The sequence below is a fragment of the Silurus meridionalis genome, chromosome 6 (genome assembly GCF_014805685.1).
Source record: "Silurus meridionalis isolate SWU-2019-XX chromosome 6, ASM1480568v1, whole genome shotgun sequence".
In the NCBI taxonomy this organism is placed as follows: domain Eukaryota; kingdom Metazoa; phylum Chordata; class Actinopteri; order Siluriformes; family Siluridae; genus Silurus; species Silurus meridionalis.
The window spans coordinates 19,367,614-19,387,125 of NC_060889.1; the positions used below are offsets into that span (position 1 = coordinate 19,367,614).

Sequence of the window (19,512 nt, forward strand, 5' to 3'; positions counted from 1 at the left end):
TATTTTTTTTTGGCTATGCAGCAGTATAACAGCAAACTAGGTTCAGCACAATTCTTGGACAATGAAAAATAACATGTCCTCCTGAAAAACAGCCAACTGCCCAAGATGATATGTCTGTAGACAGCAGATTGTGGGCGTGCCTACATGCTGAACTGATGGGTGTGAACCCATACATGAACCCATAGGCACACCTACATCCTGAACCCTTCATCTGTTTTTGACTAAGCCCCAGGCCTCGAGAGGAATTTTATAATTGCATTCAAAAAGAGCAAGTTTTCTGAAATATCCAGTCAGGTCTGTGTAAGGCATGTGTCAGGTGCATTCATTCAAATTCTAACAATTTATAAGTGGCTAAAAGTATGTGGACGCATGACCACGCATCACACACATTTAAGCCCATTCCAAAGCCAGGAGCGTTAACACAGTGTTTGCAATCACTCAGTTGACACTTCATTGGAATTGCTAACAAGGTGCTGACACACTTTCTCCAGGTGGAAATGAATAAAGTCATTTTATTTTCTCTACAATCTATATGCAGGGCCTTTGAATATGTACAATGAGTGTTTTGCCCTTACACTCAATAAAAATGTAAAAATCTGTACCTTTAGGAATACATCTTTTCTACCATTTGTATTTGTTTTACCTTAAGATGTAAATGTGATTGAACTATTTTTTTTTCTCTTTGGTGAAAAAGGATATCCATATCCATTGCACAACTTTCTTCACATCTTTCCTCTCATCACTCCATTGACGCTTTGTCTTTCCTTTTTTCCAGAGACACACCAATTCGAATGTACATTTATTTGTTGCTTTTCCCATGTAATTTATTAAAAGGAAAAATCCCAGACACAGCTATCTAGCTGGTGTTACGGTCTGCTTTTTTTTGCTGCTGATTCATTTGTGGCATTAAAATGGAATATCTTTTCTCAGTGCTAATAAACAAGTTAATGAATCGCACTTGCAGCACCATTAAAAGAAACCACAGCCACTGAAAAAACTATAAAGATTATAGGTGAGGAAAAGCAGTGCTGTTTCACATATGGCCATGCCAGACTAACACACACAGAGCAATGAAATGGAGAGGACACACACACGTGCACTTATCATTAGGATTTTATTAGGAAAGGAATATTTACACTGCAGTGTTAAAATTCACCGAAAAAAAAAACTTAAATGGGGTGATAGCAATGACAGCATCAAACAGAATGAACAAGTTTTGTTGACCTACATACTCCTTTCTTGTTCCTCTATCCTTTTTGTCTATCTTCCAGTTTGTGTGAGCATGCTTGGGTGGAGCGGTTTGTTGTGTTTTTGGAGAGAATGAGTGTGTTGGCAGTAATATAAGACAATGACTCCATTGCACCAGGGAACAGTAAGAGGCATACCACTTAAAATAATATGCAAAAAAAATAAGACAAGCAAATATCTTGACTTCATATTTAAGAACCAACCTTGCAACTTAAAACGTGGTCCATGAAGATGAAGATCCATGAAGATAACAATACTATCAAAACTACAACCGTACTGAAGGAACAAGCACCAAATTTCAGCATTTAAATTCTTTCTTTCTTGACTTGTTTTAGTCTAAGTGTATCGGATTGGATATGACAGGTCCTGCGTTTTCATTTAAAATATCAATAAAATTATGTAAAAAAAAAAAAAAACTAAAAACACTGTGGACTGTTGACCTTGTGACCCACACAGACTTCGGACATCTTGCAAAGGGCAACACTAGCCCGCTCGTTTTCCCATTAAACAAAGTTCCTCGGAAACATTTGAGTAATGTTTTCCAAAGCTCAGCTCCCTTGATGGCTCCCACATACTGTCTTCATTAGGAGAACAGGGTCTGATTTGGAAACATGAGCTTAAAGCCCACTGCTTAAACGACATTCTTCAGATTCCCTGTAAACAAGCATAAAAAAAAAAATGGGAGAGAAAAAACAAGAACGAGTTTATAAGAAGTTACTACAGGGATTTGTTTTAATGTCTCACCAAAAGTGGTGGAGTCATGAACAAAAAAACCCCAGAAAAGTATTTAAGTTCAAACAGTTCAATCTCAGAGGAGTTGTCTAGAGACTCAGACTCTGTCTGTTCTTTCTCCACAAATGAAAAAAAAGTTAATTCCTCTGCTTTAGTCACAATAAAAGATAAACCATTTCAATCAAAGTTGGTTAATAATACTTATAAAATGTACATAGTTGATAGAATACTTCCTACATTTATAAAGAGAAAGAAAATATTGAACATTACAGTTAATACAATGTTGACTGGTGGAATGTTAACTGCATTTGATCTTGTCTTATCTCACACGGACACTTTTTTCCAAAGCTCACACCTTGTCAAAATGGAAATATCAAAGTTATTACATTTCCTTCAGAGGCAAAAAGGCATGCAAATAGGACGACATGTAAATCGACAATATTTGAGCCTCCTGTTTTGATTTGCATGACACGTAACACATGTTGAAAAGGATATCCCTATCAACACGGCCCGCTGGCGTTTTCATAACATTATGCCTGTCGGAATGAAAAGCAGCTAACAAAGCTAATATGAAGTTCAGTGTTAAGGGGAAACACTTCCACATTTCTGACCATGGAGCATCAGAATTGATTGGCACATCCTGTTTCCTATTACTCACAAGTCATCTTGGTGTAATTTTTTTTCAGGCAGCTGTTTAAAGCTACGTGACATTACTGGTTATCCATGAGACCACAAATTCCTTCGGCTCAGATGCAAGATTGTTATAGGCATTTAAAGAGTGCTAAGTGCATTATTCGCTCACTAGGGCTTTTATTTCAGATTTGTCTGTGCTCAACTAAAGAGTACATGGAGTTGTTTTGCTTTAGTTGTTTTCTTCATTGTAAGTACAGCACACTACGACATAATTTGATTGTGGAATAGACTATTTTTAAAAAGCAATGCCGTAGAATAATGGCTTCAGGTTTTTTTTATTGGTTACATGATTTCATGTTTGTTTTGCAGTGCACAGCACTCACACAGGCCACATTTCATTAGTCAGTCCTGTTGTTCTGGCTTATACAAGGCCACAGTCAATAGGGGTTTCAATTGCTCTACTAATGCACTAACAGAGTTAGAGAAATCAACCATATATGGCGTTTAAACACTTTTGTGTTCTCGTCTATCCCCCCCAATATAGTGAAAAACTCAGAATCTCATAAAACGTTCCCCAGATGTGCTCAGAAACCGTGATAATGCGCAGGGGCCGAGGGGCGAACCATTTATTACCTGTGTTAATCAATCACAGTTTTTAAAGAATTGTTTGGCTATGTCCAACACCACTTAGCACCACACTAAATAGTTTGCCAAAACAGCAGAAGTAATATATGCATTAGTACAGTAGTTTGCAGCATTGGTCCCCATGATGAATGAAAAGCCTGTTCACAGATCATGTGGGCTAGTGGTGCACAAATCTAATGGGTTTATTTCACAATACCTCTGTGAACACAACACACACAACATAAATTAAATAATAAACAAAAACGTCCACTCCTGCCATAACTAATTAAAAATATTGCCTGGTTGAAGCAGAAGACTTCTGCAGAAGAGGCAAACCATTTACTGATCTTTGTTTTTCTATGAAGTGGTCATGGGACAGCCAAATAGAATTTAGATAAAAGGTTAAAGTTTCTTTCTGCAATTTAACTTTGATCACAATTGTCACAATGCTGCCTCCTCCTTGACTACACCTTACATTATAGCATGCAGGGGAAATCAAAGATTTCTTAGTGGAAGAAATTAAATGGAATAAAAATTGGAAGGGGAAATAGTACACCACAAACTGCTGGACACCAACTGAAATGGCATTCATTTACTCCATGATCTCACATGAACACACTTAATCAAGAAATCCATTTTATTTTGTTCCTGACACAGAGTACATTCCACTGCCATGCCCAGCACTGGTCAAGCAGCAGTCCATTATTCTTTAGAAAAGCTCTCAGTCTTGTTTGAGGTTTCCAAGGGCGGGGAAGCTCAAACACTGGCATGCGAGACTGCCAACCTACTCTTAGCAGGGACACAGAGGCCAGCTGTTACACCACATTCTGCTTGTCTGGCAAAGAAGATGTGTGAGAAACCCGGGTCCATACCCACATGGTGCAAACTGTATGAACTGTACAAGGCCACACCACTTAGTTCTTCCACTTAGACTCATTTAAACGTATTAGAGTTTCCTTCACACATACATAATCTGAGCATGAACTAGATCATTGAGGATCTGAAAACTAGAAAATCTTGCTAATGATTTTGTATCTGACACTTTTCATATACTTAATTTAATGCTGTCCAGATTCTAGAATTCAATCTATGTATCTATAGACACCCTGGTTAATTCAAAGCAGCCACAAAAATCTTAATAAAAGACAGGAGTGGAACTGAGTAAAGACACAACATACACAGCAATACTACAGGGACCTGCCCCAAAAACAGCCAAAGATCAGGACTTCTTTGTACTATAAACTGGTGACTTGTTTAAATACTAGTTTAAGACTGGCCCCAGACCTGTTCATATAGGATATGCACAACATGCCATTTCTGAAGCTTAAGAAAGAAACTGGAAAGTCTGCAGCTTAAGCCCTTTTTAATTAGTCTCTGGTGGCATGGCAGGGAGGGAGCACAGCCGCGACATTGTACACATACCACATGGGTACTAAATATAAGCAGAGTTTGGCACTGGTGAAAATTGCATTTTTTTTCTGATCCAAGTTCACTTTTGCTTTGTAATATCAAGCTCATGAACAACTACGAGCACAGTGCACCCAGCTATCTGAAACCATCAAACTGTTGGTTCTGCAGCTTTTCATAATAGGTATGGTATTCAACAAAAGTGATCACTTATGCAGCCTTTTGTGATTTGAATGTTTTTTCCCCCAGTAATACAAAGAATATATTTGCTCTTACCCATTTTCTTGTAAACTAAAAAATAACTGGGCCCAAATCATGGTGTATATATAAATGTGTAACATATAAACATATAAATATTGCTAGTCAATATATAGGCCACATGGTAACCTGCAGTTACTGAAGGTCAGCTGAAGTTTTAAGGTGGACTGTGACCTCTGCATGACCTTTATCTTAATGAATAGGCTCTAACATTTCTGTGTGTGGGCAGACATTAGCCAGATTTAAGCTGAGAGTGAGAGACAGATATACAAAGGCATACAGTGTTCGGTTGAAGATGGGTCAAAGGAAATCTATACGGGAGGTAAAGCAGATGATACCATCACTGCTGAAGCTGGGATTGTTCTTAAATTGACATTTACTGGCACAGACAGCCTTTCACTTCCATTTTCTGGCAGCTGAGTTTCAAAGCCTGAACCCAGGCTAAGTCCAGAGCGGTTTTATTCCAGTCAGGCTGGTCCCAAAGGGAGTGATGTGTTCAAGACAAAAGACCATGATGATGTTTGTCACCCATCTTTCTCTCTCTCTCACACTCACACACACACACGTACACACAGAGAGAGACACATTCCAAAGGAGATGAGAAGCTGGAGCAGGCATTCTTGTCTCACAAGTTAACCACATAGCAGCAGTTCAAGCCCAGTTTGGTTATATACACCCAAAACACTTATTCGTGGAGAGAAAGTATCACTGTTTTAATCCTAAACATACACAACATCTACACTGGCCAAAAAGAAAGAAAGAGGACAAAAGAGAATTCAAGAAAGTGCCTATCTTTTGCTACTCTCTCTGGAAGTATTCATGGGGTATCAATAGGGATAAGCCTTATTTACGTCCTGGGGAAATCAATCCTATACATTTTATTCATTTCCCTGATTGAATCATGCTGATGGCATAAGTTGACAGGTGGCCATGATTAGTTTCTGAGATTTACAGGAGTGTAGAACAGGGTGGAAGATTATTTTTGAGTCAGAAGAGACAGCTGAATGAACGAATGTTGCCTGAAAACCGGCATTACGCCATTTAACCGAGCATCAGTGACTGTCTACATAAACAAACCAAATGTTCTGGACTTTATAACCAGTTCCTTTGAAGAGGCCAAAGTAATTCCATCTGTAGCAATGGCACTGCTTTGAGGTGTGCAGCAGGGGTATAGTGTGGGTGCAGAACAGTTGTGTTTGGTGCAGTTCTGGTTGTCTTCACAACAATTACCTTTGATAGTGCTGATGACCCGCTCCAACTGCTGGCTCTCGTTGCGGTCGAGTCGGCAGCTTGGGCTTATCTCCAGAGTATAATCCGGACCGTATTCTGTAAAGAACTGCAAGAGAAATAAAAACAAACTGTTGCTCAGAAAACAGAACGTTAATCCTGGAAATCCACTTGCATGCTAATTCAAAAACCGTTGTCTTGTAAAAACTTCAGTATGACTGATCTAAGATTTTCACTGATGCCTTTCATGCTTCTCATAGCAGCAAGATTAAATACCTTGCGTATCTGGGCACCATGTGTCAGTAGCTCAACAGAAATCTAATAGAACCCAATAGAAAAATTCATTTTGGTTTTAACTTAAATAAAATATGTCTAAAATGATAACTTTCAAAAAGGTAGCAGAAAGAAAGGAGCATATTACTAATAAAATCCAGAACTGGCAAAGTTTGCCTAGAAAAAGGGAAGGAGTTAGCAAACAGTTATCTAATAGGTAATGAGATTTAGATTTTAGACTGTATTTCAACATTGGAATTTTATGGGGAATCTTTATTCTATATTAGTATGTTATCTACAAACATTTTCTGTCCTACTGATACTGCACAAACCGATACAGAGAAATACACACACATTCCAAATGGCCGGTAGATCTCTGTACTTGTTGTCATCTCGCCCTGTGTCTGACCTCTTACTTTCGAAGGCCAGCCAATAAGCAGAAAAACTTTCCCTTATTGTGCAATATGAACAGAATACCATTAAACAATGCATTATGTTTTTCAAATGGAAACGATATTGGCTGTCCAACAAATACAGCCAGCCGTGCTGCTGTGCTAATTTGAAAGACATTGACCGCTTTGTCTTGGAGATATATTTAGGGGTTGTGTGTTAGTTCAACTCTGCTTTCAATTATCTCCTGCTTGTTTATCCGGCTTACCTCCGATCCCAAGGCGCTTCAACATGCAAGGGATTATAGAATCTCAACAACGCACAGGCACACACACACACACACACACACACACACACACACACACACGCATATATATAAAACACATGCACATAAGTACATCCAAACACCTACTCTATGTATGCACACATCTTACTGTTCATACAAATCCACATTTTAATAAACAGAAATGTACTTTAAATATTGGACAAACACATTCATTTACATATACAGTAACTTTCACATTACCACTTGCTAAACTACACGCATGTACACTCACACAAACTCCTGTATTTTCCCATGAACTCAGGCTTTCCCATGTACATCAAGCTGAGACAACTCTGTCCGCTTCACTGCTGGACTGTTTGGTTTGGACCACATCAAGACCACTTTGAAGAACAAGCTGAAGCACAACAAACACACACAGTATTTGCTATATTTTCGAGCGTGTGTTTTCAATTCATACTTGTGTCCATTATCATCATGCTACATTCTTTTAATTGTTCCCAAAATCACACTTAATTGTAAAAAAAATAAATTAATTAATAATAAAAATTATTCAGCTTTAAATCGAGCAAAGCTAAAATCAGCTAACAATTTAAAATCTGTCATTATTATCTATCCTTAAACATTTATAATAAAAAAAAAAAAAAAAAAAAAAGGAAAGTTTATTAAATGTTTCACAGGACATAGGTTCACCAAACACAACAAAGGTCAAGTTTCTCTTCTCGACAGGACAAGTCACACAGGAACAGCTTTGGGAAACCCACACAGAACCCAAGAACAATACATTTAGCATAGAGGTCAAAACCCTGCTCAAAATCTCATTGTCCTTCGTCCACTTACGCAACAAGTAAGCCGGTTTAAATTTCAGCTCTTGGCTTTGGACCTCTAACCTCTCATGTCACACCACCAGGCCTGCGCTGTAACTGACTTCCTCTAGACTTGTTTCCTGCATTTATACCACTTCAGGAATTGTGAGAGCCAGCTATTTCCCTACCAGGATGGCATAGCTTTCCCAGCTACACGGTTCTGTCTACTGATCTGAGGTCAGATTGTAAGCTGTAATGTCTTTTCTATTGACAAATGTGAATAGATTTACACGCAACAGGCACTGTAATGTACGGTCAAAGTCTACAATGGAAACAAACACCTCAAACAAAAAGGCCTTGGAGTTGATAACTAGGGTGTGATGAACTTCACAATGTGTCAAGCTTCCTCTCTCCAGAGAAGACAGGAAGGTGATTCAAACAGCTTGCCCTGGCTGTGTTTCTTAGTGTCCCTTTGTGGATTTACCTAGAAATTACACTGGATGTAAAACACGTCTAATAACAAACAACTTGTCTTAACACGACAACAATGTTTGAAGTAAACTAACGGCTGTACAAATTGGAACACCACTGACACACGGGTGTTGTAAAGTAGGGCCAGCTGCAGTTACAACACAGTTTACTTGAAATAAGGACAAAGTGAATTTTAGATATCCAAAGAAAAATCATCGTGAAACACACTTGACACCACATTAGATTGCTGAATGACAACTAAATTAGTATCACACTGTTGAATTTTTTATTTTATTCTGATTGGTCAGAAGGTTTTTTCTACTTTCTATAGCAGCTACTTTTTATCTTTCTATCTTTCTATAGCAGCAACTTCCAAAGTAGTCCTGGCTATAAGGTTTATATTACTGTGTTCATTCAAATACATTATTGTTTCTATAGTAACAATGTGCATGCAGAATAGGTATAAACTGATGTATGGTGGATACTCAGTATAAACATCTAAATTAATATGTAGTTCATATGGTGTTATGTTTTTGGAAAGGTAACATTCATCCTACTTTTTTGGTAACTCGAAAAGCTACATTTTACATAATATACGGGCACTAATTTGTTTACTGGTCATTCAACAATATTTAACATTATTGAATTGGATAAAAAGTGTCGTACTTTAATCAATGAAATATTATTAGCATTGTGAGACTGTTGTGGTTTTAAGTCTAATTAAAAACTAGGAGATGCAGTCATCGAATATTTTCCTATGACAGCGGGCTCTATTGTGTTTAATTCTGCACCACTGAAGACAATGACATACATAATGTGGAACTGTGTGATGTAAATCTATAGCTATGAATACACAGATTTACACAGATCATCTTGCATTTTCGGGGACACGAATCACATGGACTGAGAAACTGGCTGAAATGTAAGCGTAACTGCTATTTGAGACAATAACAAATGCTCTAGAAATGCTTTTGAAGTGAATTACCATTTACAATTGAAAATAGATTCGTGACAAAATGATTCTATGGTTGAATATGCTTACAGACTACAGAGAAAGCATGATACATTTCTTCAGTGTTATTCTGCAAGTCTAATGTTACTCAGTGTAGCGTTTGTATTCTGCATGTTCCACAGGTTCCTGATTGGGCTTTTTTTTTTTAAATCTCTAAAAAAATATATAGAAATTATAATGACATCATTACTGAAAATCTTTAACTGTGTTAGATCAAGTGGTGCCCGATTTAAAATGTGTTGAGAGGCATATTGTACTAGTGATGTATGACATTACAATAATAGTATGCTATTCTTTCCCAGCTCTACTTTCTCCATTAACTTAAAAACAGGAAATCAACTCATGTGTAAAGGGGCAAACCCTCAGACAACGCAAAAACATCACGTCGTCTAGTCTTGCTGCCTTCCTCTACAGCACCACCTCTGCGTGGCTCAGCGTGTTTGTGCGAGTGTGAATTGGCATGTGTAGCACTATACTGTTTGGAGACAGACTGGGAGGTGGAGGAGCAGCGTAACTGTCGCCAGAGTTTGGTGGAGCTCAGAAAAGACCAACCACTGACAGAGAATGCACGCAAGCACACCACACGTACACAAGATTCAGAAGTAAATACTGAAAGGTTATCATGTGTTATATAACAGCTATAAAAGAGAGGTGTGAGCCCCTTTCAATCAGTAAACCAAATTTGGGTGGTGTTACTGTCGTACTGTCCTCGAACTGCTTTCCAATTCTTCCACAGATCCAATTGTACAAGGGTAAAATGGCCAAAAGCATTTCTTTGTATCTGCAGCTCTTACGCTCTATTCACACCTAATTCTCTTCGCCTAAGAACCAGCACAAACACTAAAAAGTGCGGTCTCTTTTATTCTGTGAGCTCATCCCAGGAGAGCCATACCCCCCCAAATATTATTCACATGGGACAGGAGTGCTTCTAATCCATTTAGCAATGTTTGACTAGCATAGCCACAGCTGTCCTCCTGTGTGTGCTTGTGTGTGTGTGTTTGTGCTGCATGTATAGAACCTCACTATCTGTATAGTTTTCATTATTAGGTTGACTCTTCAGGCTCATTGGAACACATGCAGTTTTTGCGTGTGTCATCTCACAATAGAGGGAAATGGTGCTGATTGTCCAGCACCCGGTCTCTAACACCCTCAAAACTTTTATCGGACTCCTCCCAAACTCACCACAAAGTGAAAGAGAGTAAACGAGAGCATGAGTGTGCGTCTGTATCTAAAAGAAAAGAAGAACGTGTGTGTGTGTGAGAAAGACAGATAGATATGGGGAAGCAAAAAACTAAAACATAAAAAGACAGAGAGAGGCTGAGTAATGAAGTGGGTACATGGTGAGGGGGAAGCAGAGGGCTTGCTGTTTGTTATTTCACTGGGCTGTGCTGGGAAAGGCTCAGCGGAAACGAGTAAAAACAAGGCCTAAAAAAAGAGGGGAGAGGATGTACACATGTGGACGGCCCACTGAACAGCGATGGCCGTTTCCACCCAAGGGGTCACAGCCGAGCGCCTTACGCCACGGGTATGAAAACATTATCTGCTTTGCCCACTTATCACTGATAAGGATAGATAAAGTAAAAAAAATACAGAAGATAAAGACAAAGCATTGTCTAGTTTCCATTGAACCATTGGTCAGCCAACAGAGATTTATTTTTAGACTGAACTGAGGAATGCATCCCTCAATGTAAGTTTTCGAATTACAATCATTTGACCTTTTTTCAGGGAACAAAATAACAAATGACACAGTTAAAGACACCCAGGACAGGGCAGAATCGGCCACCAGGGAACTTAGCAGGGTTCACAAAAAAATGATGAAGGGAAGGACCTGGACTGGTCCAAAACTGAGGACTCAACAATGCTGCCTTCTCAGGCTGTAGAGTATGTTTTCAGAAAAACATCCAGCCATATCCAATGCAGTCACCTTCTAAGACCCCGTCATCTGGTTGAAGGCAGAATAAAGGCATCCTTCATTTTTCCACAAATCCCATAAGACAGTGCTGTGAAGCCTTTCTCCGCTATCACTGATATCAAAGTGATATCTTCTAGAACACTTCCTTTAAGACTGTTGCAGCAGTAACAGATCCAGGCAGCTTTAAACCTTTTGTTTTCAACACAGCTTGAAAATCTGGCTTTACCACAGGTCAATTGGACATGGAGCATTATGGGAATAGTTACAAAGTGATGAAATAAGACAATTGACAGAACTTGCACATTTTTTAAACTGAGAAGCGGACTTTCATCCACATCGACTGTAAACTATAAAGAATGTGTGAGAAAATGCTTCATCAGCTAGTGCATAAATAAAAGCAAAAGAAAAGACAGTTCTGTCCTCGGCTGGGGTCTAGCTATATAACCCTCTGTTGGCCTTCCATTTGGTCATCTGCCTGTGTGAGTGTGTGGAGCCTGACTGCTTGAATGAAGCTGTTGTATTCCCTACTTGAGTATCTCTGCCTCTTATTGTTTCCACTGTTGGCAGGGCAAAACATAGAAAGAGTCTTTAGCCCAGAAAGAAAGACAAGTAAAGGAGAGCTCCATGCTCAAATAGCTTTAGACATTCGGTTAGTTCTTTACAGTTATTATCAGCTTTACGTCTTTATGTCTTTCTTTTGCACCAACTTTTCATTTTCTCTGAACTCATGCTATCGTTAAAGCGTGTTTTGTTTGGCCAGGATGGACACACAATAGTGGCAGGGAGAGGGAGTCTGTGCATGCGGTGGGGGACTCTTGCTGCGATTTGAAAGACTGAAGGGAAAAAATAAGAGACTATGAAAAGGAGGGGGTAGATGGGAAATGAGGAGTAGAGCTTATAGTGTTGTTCATATACTGAAGTTTAGATAGGCTGAACTGGGGTTAAAGAAAGTTTAAGCAAAGAAAAACAGGAAAAGACGTATAGCTTTAAGGAATATTATGACATTTAATGAGGATAGACTGTCCTTAAGCAACTGGGTTTACGTATTTTCTTGGAATACAAACACAAATCATTTCATCAAAGTTCCTCGATTCGTTACCCAATAATTAATAAAGTGATTACCATGACAATGCTATAATTATGATAAGTGTATATGAACTATAATTAATTAAATCTGACATGCTGAATGCTCAGCTATGATTACCCGAATTATGTTTCCACAACATCCCAGATCAGACAGTAGTTCTGGCTGCATGGTTTATATGACTGCATTAGTATTTTATTAGCATTTTTATAGTAAGAAATTAGTAAGAACCAATTACTTGGTTCATAATCCAAGTAATGGAAGTATAATAAATAAAAAGTTTTTTTAACTGATCTGGTGAAGTCTGGTGTGATGAGATGTTTATGAAAAGCTGTTTCCTTATGTTTTTTTGACACAACATCAGAAAACAGGGCACTTTAACTTTGCAGTTAAGATGACAAGTGTTTTTTAATATTAATATTTATATTATTATTATCATCAACTTAGAGAGAAAGACAGAGGCTGGTGAGGGAACGCCTGTTAAAAACAGCAATACAGTAAATTACTTGTTTTGTGGATGTTCAGCAATAATTGTAATAAATTTATATACCATTGTTAAAATAATCAAATAATTGTCTATTTGATGCTGTAATAAGAGGAATAAAATCACATCTGGACTTGTCGCTACTAGATGGTAATGCTATTCCCTCATAGATTACTTTGGTATAATAGCCTGCACAAATGGGTTTTATTCCTTACAAAGCACAATGATTAGATAAAGCACAACAAAACCCCAGATGCTTTCTATTCCACTCCATGGTCAGACCACATTTATGCAGTCTTATTTGAGGTGCTTGGCCAATAATGAGGTTAAAGGTCAACCTCTTGCCGGAGTTCAGGTTTGAAGAAACAAGAGCATCTTTTCTTTAGCTGACCATGAAAGCGCCCTCTATAGTGCTAAAAGACCCTCTTTGTGAGTGTAAGAAGCAGAAAGATATCAACCTATCACTGTACATTCAAAAAGCTCCTCCATCCAGCTACCCTCCCCTACAAACACAGTCTCTTCAGCTCTCTCTTCTGAAGAAGCAATTATGTGGGAATTTACAATCCCTCTCCTCCAAAAAAATCTTCAGCCTCCAAACCCCCCCTCCAGTCTTTTCAGTATGATGTGTGCACACACATGCCCTCTCTTTCTCCAAGGAAAGAGGAGAGAGGGAGAAAAAGGTTGAGGAAAGAAAAGCACAAGCCCCTCTCTGTCAGGCAGCAGGGACAGAGTGGTATTGTTAAAACCCCCTTCACGCTGTACATGAGCACACACACACACACACACACACACACACACACACACACACACACACACACACACACACCTCTCTGAATCACATGAAAACAAATGCGTTTATTGAGAGGTGCTCGGACATCTTTGATTAGAGCCAGTGACTCAGCACAGAGAGAGAGAGAGAGAGAGAGAGAGAGAGAGAGAGAGAGAGAGAGAGAGAGAGATGGATTGGGTAGGAGTGAAAGAAAGAAATAAGATTTTCAAGGAGTGCTGAAAGGAAGGGGGACAGTGTCTTACCTCATGGTCTGGTATCTCTGAGGATAGACTCTGCTCTAGGACTGTTCCTGTCAGATAAGTCCAGCAGCGGGCAGTATTGGCAAGGTTATACCCACCTGCGAGAGAGAGAGAGAGCGAGAGAGAGAGAGAGAGAATCCCAGCAAAGGGCCTTATTGTACTGCTGTAATTACTACCTTTCATCCACTGCTGAGTCAGGCAGGTCTGGAGTTCAGAGCTCCTTTCAAAATAGACTACAATCACAAAGTTTATTTTCTTACCCCCTTATTTAATCGCACACTAATAAACTTTTTGGCCATGGCTTCAGCCTGGCAACAGGAACAAGAGGCAACCAGCAAAAACGGACAAACACACTCGGTATCTCCGACATGAGCTTGTCTTTAAGCTTTGTTACGCAAAAGCATTTGCACTTAGGCTGGCACTTCGTCAACACAAACACACACACTGCGGTATTATCATGGGATTGTGACGAGGTTCATGCGAGTTAACTAGCAATCGCCTCTTTATGGTGTTCAAGCCCAGTAGATCAGAAAGCAGCATTCAAACAGTAGGACTCTAGGACGCTGAGGTCAAATATGCATAGAGTAATAACTTGAATTTCTCAATAAAATAAAGATATCATCTTTATGTGTTTTTATTCCATGTTGAGTAGCTGGTATGTTTTTACAGCTCATAAGGAACAATTAGTAGAAGGAATACTAGTTTGCTAGACACACACTGACCTCCTCCCAGGAGAAGTGTAGGTAGCTTCCACTCCAGCACATGGCTCAGGCACTTGCTCACTCCTACTGGAGTCATGTTAAAAGAGCACATAGGGTCACCAGCCATGGTGTCCGCCCCTAACTGCATCACTACTGCTTCAGGATTGAACAGCGCTTTCACTTCCTGCATGACACTGTCGTACAAAAAAAAAAAAAGAGACTCAATCATTTTTCATTACATCTGCTCAACTCGATCTGCATCTACAAGCACAAACTTCACTGCAGTTCTTTATGTGGAGGCACAGCAGCAGACCTGGTAAAGACCTGGAGGTAGCGATCATCTCTGATTCCGTCCTCTAGAGGCACGTTTACAGCATACCATCTGCCCTTTCCTAGGCCTGTGTCGGACACGTCACCTGTGCCTGTGAAATCAAAAATACCTTAAAACAACACTCTACTTTTTTCACTGACATGCTGCATCACAATATGCAATTACTGTAAAATGTTAAATCTTTCAAACAGAGCATTTAAGGACATTCTTCCATTATATATATATATATATATATATATATATATATATATATATATATATATATATATATATATATATATATATATATACACACACACACATTTTGAAATCAAACAGTAATTTCCTGTAGAACCAATGTGGAATTATATTCATTATTATTAAGCACTTATTTGTTGAATTAATCATTTAAATGTAAATTTGTTCTGATATCCCTATTGTGAATGTGACATTTCATTTCTCAAATTACATCAAAACTTAAAAACACTTTATATAGGACCTGATCTTTTACTAAAGAGCACGCAGTCTAATACAGAAACACAATCTTGAAGTGTGTGTCATTATATATTGCGCATGCATGCTGGGCATGATGGGTGGGATGGGTTATAAAGAACAGCAATGGGTGCAAATTAAATTCTGTTCAGTGCCAGCGCAATAACATTTGGTAACTGAACGTAAGAAGAAAAAGTGGCTGAAATGCTGGTGCTGGCCCCTGTTGCGCACTATTCTCCTCAAGTCAGCAAAGCCATTGTGTCCAACTATCAGATCGGTAATCAGACTCTACAGGCACTGATGTGGAGCTGGCTGCTTTGAGCTTGGCATTAGTTAAAACATGGCTGTCAATTTAGTGAATTAAAAGGCAGGCTGATCTGCGCTGAAGCAAAAGAAGCATGCTGAACCAACCTGGGAAGAAGCCAGGAGAGAACTTATGCAGAGACACAGTCATCACTTTGGAAGTAAAGCTGAAGGCATCTTCTACGCCTGTACAACAGATCACAGATCAGGCAATGTTCAAGAAAAGAAGAAAAAAAGTAGATTTATAGATTAATAAAAATCATGCACTATGTTCAGTAGACATACATTTCAGTTTAGCTATACACTGCTCTGAATAACTCTGAAGCTAACAGAGTTATTACCGTCGCCATGGTGAAGATCCACGTCTATATAAAGCACCCTCTCATACTTCTCTCGCAGTTTGAGAATCCCCAGAACAGCATCGTTTACATAGCAGAACCCTGATGCTTCGTCCCTGTATGTGCGCGCACAAAAACACAAAAAACACTTATCTGATTGACATGTACTATCATTTTATAACATAACAAAAATATAACTCATGGTTTTTCTCTTGCCAAATAAAAATATTGACACTTTGGACACAGTTTTGACATGTTGACTCAGGGTGTACTCACTTTCGTTGCCGGTTATATTGACAATAATAGCTGTATGTTGTTATTTTCAGAGGCAGTAAATCTGTACTGCTCTACAAGCTGCACATTGATATTTGTGAGATACAGTAGATGGCACAGGACGCTGGCATAATACATGCAAACCAGTGTACACAGGGACAAGTATCAGTGCTTTGTAACAGCCTGAGGTCAAATAAATTTGTTCCCTGACATGGGAAAATCAACAGGATGGAGTGCTTTGCAGAGAAAGAGAAAATGAAACTAAGGGAACATCTGTTTACAGCTGTTATAATGTAAATGAAAAATTGTTACCATTGGCAGACTGCTGTGGTATAAGGCTCATAAATCACCCCATTACACACCGTAATAGAAAAATAATCAACGACAAGATGGAATGATCTGGCCAAACACACACACAAAACACACACACACACACACACACACACACACACACACACACACACACACACAGAAGCTGTTTCCAGAGTGTCATTCAATGTACTCTGAAATTATTTTAAATGTCTCATTTTTTTATGATGTCCAAACATCATTACAAGCTCATGACAAAACCTAGAAAGAATTTTGATTACAAGGGGTCGTATATATTGTACTCCAGACAAAGATTGGTCTACATGTCACACTTAGCCAGTGTGAACAGTCCACAGCTAGCACTCTAAATGTCTGAGCACTGTTAATCTTTTGTGTGAGTGTTGGAGAGCTCGCTGGGCCATCTCTGACCCAGTCACCCGGGACAATCAAACGACTGTCTATCAGCACAAATTAGAGCTTGATCTTTTTTTTTTTTTGCAAACGTATAGTAGCAGCGAAGAATTCAAATGATGAGCTGCAGACCTTCTAGGGAGGTTTTTCATTCTCATTGGTTTTGACAGTAAAAATAAAGAGCGCTTTATGCACACATGAAAAATGTCAGTAGTTTTACAAACATGCAAGGAAAGATTCAGTCTGTTGACTCAGTAATTGATTAAAAGGTTAACTAAATAAACTTGCTATGTTCTCTTACTTTTTGGCATGGTGCCAGCCTCCTGCCCAATTAATGGCAACTTCACACTTTCCATCCAGCAGACATTGAGCGGCCGTCAGAGTGGCTCCACCAACTGCAGCTGCGTACTCGAATATACCCTCCACCACTGGACAATCATACCCTGAGGATGGCAGGAAAACAGTAATCAGAGTCATACTCAAACAGAAGATCTGGCAGCTGCACTGTTTGCTTTGCTATAATAATAATTCCATTTTTTATTTACTTCCATCCAAACTATGGATATGAATCGCCAGCTTGTCAAGAGTTAAGAACACATGGGCAACATCCAACATAAATGCAAACTTTATCCATATTGGCTGACTTGATCTGGAAAAGAGCTGGTTTTAAAAGAAATGTGCATATATTGCCCTCTAGTGTCTGAACTGGGAAATCACAAGATGCTATAAATGGACATGGATTTCTTTCTCGTAAAATCTTCAGTAAAACCACTTTGTCCTGGTCAATGTTGCGGTGTAGCTGGAATCTAAACGGGAATACAGAGCACACATCAGGGATGCACCCTTGATCACAGGAAATTGTGCACATATGCACAATCAATTACACCTGGGGGAATGTTATATTTTGATAGATGGAGGAAGGACACACCAAGCTGTATTTAAAATGGACCATAGAACTTATGCCCTGTAGCCTACCATTACTATGAACATTTTATTAACCGTCTCTACCTGTTTATTAGTAACTATGGTCCAGTATAGTCTGCCCAGTGAAATAGAGTTGATAAACAGGGTAGTGGGAAGTCAGATTTTGCGTTTTCACACTTACACTGATACAAAGCGAATGGAGACAATTCATTTTTAATTAGTGATGGTGACACAGCAACAATTGGGGACCACTAGTGGGCATGTCCAGAAAAATAAATTCTCTGTTTACTGTCAAAAGCTAATTGAAGCACCCACTGATCAAGGTTAGCAACGTTGGCAACCTGTAGTAGCAACAGCAACTGGCAATTTACAGCAATAAAACTATACATATATAAACGTTTGGATTGCATAAAAAAATCTATGTAAATACACAAATGCTAAAAGTCTCACCCAGGCCAAAATCCACTGACTGAGGGTCATCATTGTCTCCATTCTGGCTGATCTTGTGCAGGTGCTCGAGGTAAGAGTGTGTGTGAAACACGGCCATGTCCTCCATAGTAGCCATGCGAGGCTTAACCACACTGTAATGTTATTCAGAATATTGCAAACATGGGGTCAAGCATGAGCACAGGACCCGGCTCAACATAATGCAAAGCACATTTACTAGTCATTTCTGAACTTTTTGTACATTTGAACTGGAAATAATGCATGCAGTGTACTTTTAAATGACATCCATCCATTCCATCTATTCATCCATACCATCAAATCCTTCCATTCACCCATCCACTAAATCCCAGCAAATCTATCTATCCATTCATTCCACCCATTCATCTATCCCATCTAATTCATCCATCCGTCCAAATCTCATCCCATTCAATCTGTGTTTATATAAATCAAACATAATACAAAAACACCTTCCAGTACAAACAAATCCGCAAACACACACACACACACACACACACACCTCATATGATTTAATAACCCATAGGCTTCAATCAGGGAATGCACCATACTCGCCTGTGGAGAGAAACACAAAAATAAAGTTATACTTACTAAAATGTAAGATTGTAATAATGAACTGAACAGTTATAAACACTCAGTTCTAAGCCACATGTGACATCAGGAAGCTGTACATGATCTTAGAGCAGGTTTGTGTGTGTGTGTGTGTGTGTGTGTGTGAGAGAGAGAATATACAGCCTGCACTTAACACTCCATCAGAACTCTGCACGTGACTAATCAAACCCGCACTATTCGTGCACTATGTAGTGCGGGCTGTGCGGTTTGGGACGTCTCCGTGGTGCTCGCGGTGCGGTGCGGTGCGGTGCGGATGCTGCACTCACCCGGTTCGGGACTTTGGATAAAGAGTCACAGGTCTCCACATAGTCCCGGCTGTACATATACACCACGCTGCGGTGACTGGGAGTTCCCCGATTCCCGCTATCACACATTTCTTTCACACTAGAATTTTAAGGTAAATATATATATATAAAAAAAAAAACAGACACAAGTCAGCTGCTTTCCCGAGGTGTTTAAATCCAATAACATGAATATAACCGATTTCCGGTAGATAGTTAAGAA

The 19,512-nt window shown here is 39.1% G+C and overlaps 1 protein-coding gene across 2 annotated transcripts; it reads right to left on the reverse strand.

The window, feature by feature from the left end:
• Positions 1 to 1,095: 1,095 nt before the first annotated feature.
• hdac8 (histone deacetylase 8) lies at positions 1,096 to 19,413 on the reverse strand. 2 transcript variants are annotated; one of them, XR_006926175.1, is made up of 12 exons: positions 19,275 to 19,405; positions 18,899 to 18,951; positions 18,385 to 18,515; positions 17,312 to 17,453; positions 16,021 to 16,133; positions 15,788 to 15,865; positions 14,888 to 14,996; positions 14,596 to 14,768; positions 13,877 to 13,971; positions 7,350 to 7,472; positions 6,133 to 6,238; positions 1,876 to 1,902 (listed from the first exon to the last, which is right to left on the reverse strand). XR_006926175.1 is itself a non-coding variant. In XM_046851903.1 (11 exons), exons 1-11 carry the CDS (start codon positions 19,380 to 19,382, stop codon positions 1,880 to 1,882), a joined length of 1,131 nt encoding a protein of 376 aa, XP_046707859.1. In that variant the 5' UTR covers positions 19,383 to 19,413; the 3' UTR covers positions 1,096 to 1,879. The 2 variants fall into 2 exon arrangements, 1 of the variants encoding a protein (XP_046707859.1); XM_046851903.1 differs by lacking the exon at positions 7,350 to 7,472 and having other exon boundaries at positions 1,096 to 1,902; positions 19,275 to 19,413.
• Positions 19,414 to 19,512: the final 99 nt, after the last annotated feature.